The 6161-nt window shown below is 63.1% G+C and overlaps 2 protein-coding genes across 2 annotated transcripts in view; both read left to right on the plus strand.

Annotated features, from left to right (window-relative positions):
* The first annotated feature begins 1672 nt into the window (after positions 1-1672).
* FCRLA (Fc receptor like A) lies at positions 1673-5736 on the plus strand. Its single transcript, XM_023744596.1, has 6 exons — positions 1673-1788; positions 3187-3293; positions 3535-3684; positions 3951-4217; positions 4460-4744; positions 5400-5736. The coding sequence occupies exons 1-6, from the start codon at positions 1673-1675 to the stop codon at positions 5699-5701; spliced, it is 1227 nt and encodes a 408-aa protein (XP_023600364.1). The 3' UTR covers positions 5702-5736.
* Positions 5737-6139: 403 nt separating this feature from the next.
* The window catches only part of FCRLB (Fc receptor like B), a 13318-nt gene continuing 13296 nt past the window's right edge, over positions 6140-6161 (plus strand). The window contains exon 1 of the mRNA XM_014445664.2: positions 6140-6155. Coding sequence (XP_014301150.1) covers positions 6140-6155 — 16 coding nt within the window. The remainder of the gene's footprint in view (positions 6156-6161) is intronic.

A 6161-nucleotide genomic window follows, 5' to 3' on the forward strand; every position in this document is an offset into this window, starting at 1 on the left:
CCCTACCTTCCTGCATACGCATTTTAGATGTACTCATCAGCTCTGGGCAACACGAGGGCTGGGGGGATAGTAGGAGAGGGGGTGATCCCGTGAGAAGGGGGGTGGCTGTGCCCACTGGGACCCGCCTCAAAGGGGACATCCTGAGGCAGAGACAGTGGCTCTGGGAGGCCCCCTGGAGCTGGGAGGGGCTGTCGCCCTCCATGTCGCCCTCTTTCTGGGTCTCCTTGGGTGTCTCCAGTCTCCTCAGGACCAGGGCCTTGGGCTGAGCCTGAGCCTTGACCCCCTGCTGAGTCTTCTGGAAACTTCTCTTTTCCTCTTCCCTTTTCCTGGAGCCAGAGAGCCACAGCCTCCGGTGCTGAGTCCTGAGACCGGGTTCGAGAAACTGGGTGGTCAGAGCCCAGGAAGGACTCAGCTATGTCTGACATGGTGCCGTCACCGCCCTCTTCCCGTGTCCTGCCGCAGCCCAGGCTCTAGAAACATGGCGGGGGGTGGGGCAGGGGCTGCGGGGGGCTGGAAGGGGGAGGGCACAGGGCAGGCCCCTGAACTCTCAGAGGGCCCACCGGGTTCTGTAGCCTTCAGCAGCTTCCGCCTCTGTCAGCCAGCTCCCCAGCAGGAGCAGGAGGCCATGGGACCCTCCCCAGCAGGAGCAGGAGGCGGGGACATGGCAGGCAGCATGTGCTCTGGAAGCTCTCTGAGCTCCACGGGGACCTGGACCATCATTTCCCCCACAGCCCTCCACGCAGATGACCTGGCACCTGAAGGATGGAAGCCAATCAGAGTTGAAGAGGAGACAAGACAGTTAGACTTGCTTCCTCTTTTCTAATTTGAGAGGTTTCATGTTGAAAGTCGGGGTGTGAGGCTGCGGAGACCTTCACACAGTCACCATGAAGCTGGGCTGCTTCTCGCCTCCTGTGCTCTGGGCAGCCCAGGTGCTGCTGGGTGAGTAACACGCCTGCTGGGGGGCAGGGGTGGCCTGCAGGAGGCCCAGCGGGAGGCGCCTGGACCTTCTCTGGCCTCCGAGGAGGCGGGGCTGGGGGATGTGAAGTGGGGGACTGACATGAAAACCTCCCAGCCTCTCCCGCCCCAGCCCCTGGACCACAGGGCCTCTGCAGCGAGGAGCTCCCCTGCGCTCTGGTGCTCACGGTCTGGCCGTCACGGGGCCCGGGGGCCGCATCTGGCCTTAGGGGCCTTCCCACACTCTAGTTCCTACCCTGGTGGGCTTCGCTACTGCTGTCGTTCATCCCAGCTGGTGTCCTCCGCTCCCCGGCCCCCACGTCCTTCGACCCCCTTGGTCCCTTTGGCGGCTTCCTTGCCTCCCTACCGTTCTCTCTTCATGCCGTCTCCCCAGTCAGCTTATTTGTCGGTTTCATCTTTCCCGGGACGGCTCAGTGGTTTGAGTCCTGAATCGCATCTCCAACCCCACGCCTGTGCTTGAGCGTCACATTCAAATACCCAGCCTCGCACAGGACACACCCACCGCGTGTCTCCAGGTCTCCCAGCACCACGTGGCCGGTGCCCAACCAACTGTCCCCTCCTGTCTCTCCATCCCACCTCCCACCGGACACCCAGACAGGGGCTTGGCGAACAAGCCAGATTCCCTTCTGCCCATGCTCTGCAGACAACCAGTTATCGTCCCTGGAAATGGCCCCTTTCCTGAAACATAAGGAATGCCATGCCGGACAAGCCCTCGTCATTTCTGACCTGGGCTGCGCCCGTGACCTCCCAGCTGAGTGATCTGTCTCAGCCTGTGTCCTTCATAGCTCTGCACTCGGCCGACCCGGCCCCCAGGTAACCTCTGCGACCTTGGGCTCCAGCAAACCCCAGTTGCTCAGATTCACACCTTCTCCCGCTGCACTCGGACCTGTCTCCCAGCTCTGCTCACTACTCCTGCCGAAAAGAGCGCCCACGGCCCGTTCCCCTCTCGCTCACAAACTCTGGGCATCCAAACCCTCGGCAGCGAGGCGGCCCCTGCCCCTGGAGCTGTCCGGGAGCCCTCTGCCCGCGGCTGGGCTGCCCGGCGCCTCTCTCCTGTCACTCTCCCTCCCGCAGAGACCTCGTGTGCACGCGCCTGTGCCGTCCACCAAACCAAAGGGACGAGGCCTTTCCTTTTGTCTTTTAACCTCGTCTGATCTGTCTGAATTCTTGCACCGCGTTGTCCCGAAGTCATGTTGTTGATCGTTTCACTGAACACAGAGCCAGCCCTGGGCGGCCAGTGCGTGGCCAGAGCTCCCGACGGGCGGTCGGACATTCTGGTTTCCACGCCTCTTCCACCGAGGGTGTTTCTTTGAAAAAGTCACGTCTCATATCTCTGGATTTGGTTTCCCTATTCACAAAATGAGAGTGATGATACCTTCCGGCCGTTTTCTGAGTGAAAGTGTCTGGTAGCCCAACCAGATTTTGTGTGAAAGAAGAAGCTGAGAGCCGCAGAGGGCGGGTGGAGGAACCGAGAGGGCAGCCGGGTGGGGCAGAGGCGGAGAGGCTCTGAGGACTGCACCTGGGCCTGACGGACGGACGGATGGACACGGACAGATGGAGGAGAACCAGGAAGGGGGAGGGGCCTCGCTGAGGGAAATGACAAGGTCAAAGGGGAGTGTGGGGCCTTTGGGAGGGGACAGGACCAGGGAGGACCAGGGAGGGGTGGAGGTGGGAGAATCGAATTAGCTCACCTGAGCTAAGAGGCAGGTGAGGAGAATGGTGAGAAATCCATAACTCTACCTCTCAACCCAGAAGCAAAGAGCTGCTCTATAGCTGCCAGGACTGGGAGTAGAGGATCGGGGGGAGAAGGACAGGGCGGGAGAGTTCAAGGGACAGAGGACAGACATCAGGGTAGAGATGGCTGGAAAATGAAGACATGAAAGTGGAGGCAAGGAAGGAGGAGACACTGGTGGGTAAGATCGTCAAGGATGAAGAGCCGAGTGAGTTGGGACAATGGGAATCAGGAAGAGGCCTCAGGAAGGCTGAGGACTGCAGTAGGTCATGTCTAAATGGTGACTCTGGACTCAGACATACCGAGCTTTCTTGCTGCAGTCCCACCCCCTTTTAAACTTTGGGTGAGTTAACTGGGGTTTCCAAGCCCGTTTCTTAAAGATTTGGAAACTCGGGGTGCAGTCACACACCTGGGAACTCTGTGATGATGAAATAGAGGTTGTGAGGCAGAGCCGAGCCTCCGGCACGTAATGCACCCAGTGGGGTGAGAACTGACCTCTCCCTTCTCTCCTGTGCTGTGTCCACCGCTCGGGGCCGATGGCCGTGGCCTCTGGTTCCTGTGCCCACAGCAGCCGGCTGTCATGCGGGTGAGTCCCCCCTTTGGCCACTCTCTCCCCTGCCTCTTCCCCAAACCACAGTGAGTCACGTCTAAGACCCTCTGAGAGACCCCGTGGGTCTACTGGGGAAAAGGTCTTGGCGTCTTCCTATTCTCCTTCTAAAAAGGGAGACTCCCTGAGGAGGAGGCGGAGGCCCCGCTGGAGGGCACGCTCCTGCTCTCCTCCGTCTCAGCATCATTTCCTGGCTCCTATCGGGCCGTGCCCTCCTCAGCCGCCAGTTCTGAGACCCTGCAGTGTGAGGGCCCTGTCAGCACCTGGGACAGCGGCTGCCGCCCCGGGGATGACTTGGGCTCCCGGGAAGTGGACTACCAGGCCCGGGGCTACACGTTCAGCCGACCCATCCGTCTGGTCGTGTCCTACGGTAAGGTCCTGGGAAGGTCCTCTCCCACTTCCCACAGCTCCCCCTCAGCCCAGAGCCCCCGCGGGAAGGTGCCGCAGGAACTGGCCACCGATGACAGCTCTCCTTCCATCTCAGCCCACAGACCCGGTGCCCTCAGTCCTAGGCCCTAGAAGTTTTTGGGGCGAGAGCTCCCTGGATCCTCAGAGAAAGCTGAGGGGTCCTCTGTGGGCCGCACTGAGGGGCTGCCGCGTGGGCAGTGAGTGACTCAGCTCTCGCTCTGGCCGCAGACTGGCTGGTCCTCCAAGGCCCGGCCGCTCCCATCTTCGAAGGGGACCCTCTGGTTCTGCGCTGCCAGGCCTGGCGAGGCTGGCCCCTGGCCCAGGTCACCTTCTACCGAGATGGCTCTGCTCTGGGTGCCCCCGGACCTGACAGGGAATTCTCGATCGCTGTGGTTCGAGAGGCGGACAGCGGGCATTACCACTGCAGCGCCATCTTCCGGAGCCCTGGTCCGGGGAGACCAGAAACGGCATCCTCCGTGGCGGTCACCGTCCAAGGTGAGGGCTCGGGGCGGAGTCGCCGTGGCAGAGCAGGGGGGACAGACAAGCCTCCTCACAGTGGGGGGGGGGGCAGGCGCGCTGCAGCCCCTCGACCCTCCGAGTCCCGGAGGCCCCTCTATCCCACGCATCCTGGTTGATGCCCTGGCACTAGATCTGCTCCAGTCCAGGCCAGTGAAGATGGACCTCCTTCCCCAGGGCGTGTGAGCCCGAGCTGAGCCCTTCCTGCCCGTCTCTCCCAGAACTGTTTCCCGCTCCGGTGCTCAGAGCCACGCCCTCGCCAGAGCCCCAAGAGGGCAGCGCCGTGACCTTGAGCTGCCAGACAAAGCTGCCCCCGCAGAGGTCGGCCATCCGCCTCCTCTTCTCCTTCTACAAGGGGGGCCGGGCCGTGCGCGGCCGGGGCCTGTCTCCAGAGCTGCAGGTCCCCGCAGCCGCAGAGGCCCACTCGGGGTCCTACTGGTGCGAGGCCGCCACCGAGGACAACCACGTGTGGAAAAGGAGCCGCCGGCTGGAGATCAGGGTGCAGGGTGAGTGGCGTGTGGAGGGCGGGGCAGGAGGGGGGCCCTTGTGGGGCTCAGTGTGAGCAGAGGCACAGCAGAGGCAGCAGCCAGGAGCCGGGTCCCTGGGGATGGCGAGAGTACAGACAGGGACTTCTCCCTAGACCAGGGACTCCTCTCCGCAGCAGGACCACGCCAGCTCCGCAGCTGCTGCTCACGGGTGACGCTCCCGCCAGGGACCTGGGCACGTGAGGCAAACAGCACCGTGTTGGTTCTGGGAGCCGCGCTGTGAAGGCTGCTCCTGGCGGGAAACACAGAAGAGGAGTCCGGGGAGCCAGGGAGCCTCGTTGCAGGAATCGGGGGAGGGACAGGGGAGGCTCTCGGGCGGGCAGTGGCTCACGCACGGGGTGGGGCCAGCTCCATGAAGGTCCTGCCCAGAGGGCTGCGCCCTGTCCTCAGGGCAGGTGCCACCCACAGGCAGGGAACCGGGAGGATCCCTGACGTCCACACCCCTCACTGACCAGCCTCACTGCTGAAGGGTTTCCCGTGTGCCAGGAGGGACGCGGGGCCCTTGAGTCTCCACCGCCCTGGGCAGTCAGAGCGTAGGAGAGACGGCGGGGAGGGGAGGCGGGCTGGAGCCGGGCTTCCGAAGTCACTGTAAGTGTGTTCCCTGCCCCACACCCAGGTCCCTCGAGCTCTGGTGCACCACCTACCTTGAACCCCGCTCCTCCGAAATCCGCGGCTCCAGGAATGCCTGCTGCGGAGCCACCCAGGCCTCTGCCTCCACCGCCCAGCCCTTCCTCAGGGGGCCCAGCGCCCCCCTCTCCCCTGCAGGCCTCCGACCCCCACCTGCACCACCGGATGGGCCTTCTCCTCAGACAGATGCAGGATGTGCGCGTGCTCCTCGGCCACCTGGTCATGGAGCTGAGGGACTTGTCTGGCCACCTGAAGCTGGACACCCGGAAGGGCACTGCCAAGCAGGTGTGAGCAGTTCACCTGCAGTGTTGCTCAGACCCCAATAAATCGAGCTCTCCCCATCTCCTTCCTTCTGTCCTGCACATGTGCACAGAGACTTCTCCAGGTTTCTAGTCTTGTTAGAGTCGGAGGCAGGCGCTTCCGTAACTGCACCAAGGGGAGCCGTGCACCCTTCTCAACCTGGCCGCCAATCCCCTCCAGCCCGCCAGGCGCCTCCTGCTGCCCAGCAGAGCCCGGGGCCAGAGAGCAAGCAGGCGGGTTGGGTGGCAGTGTTGGCGGGACCACCCCACCTGCCCAGGGGACACTTGGGTTGCCAGTTTGGGGGGTGCTACTGTCGTCTAGTAAGTAGAACACAGGGGTGCTGCTAACAGCCTGTAACACAGAGCAGCCCCCACAGAGGGTTCTCTGGCCCCGAACGTCAATAGTGAGGAAGGAAACCCAGCCGCAGGGATGCGTGGTGTCCGAGGTGGGC

This window comes from Myotis lucifugus, unplaced genomic scaffold (assembly GCF_000147115.1).
Source record: "Myotis lucifugus unplaced genomic scaffold, Myoluc2.0 scaffold_478, whole genome shotgun sequence".
In the NCBI taxonomy this organism is placed as follows: Eukaryota; Metazoa; Chordata; class Mammalia; order Chiroptera; family Vespertilionidae; genus Myotis; species Myotis lucifugus.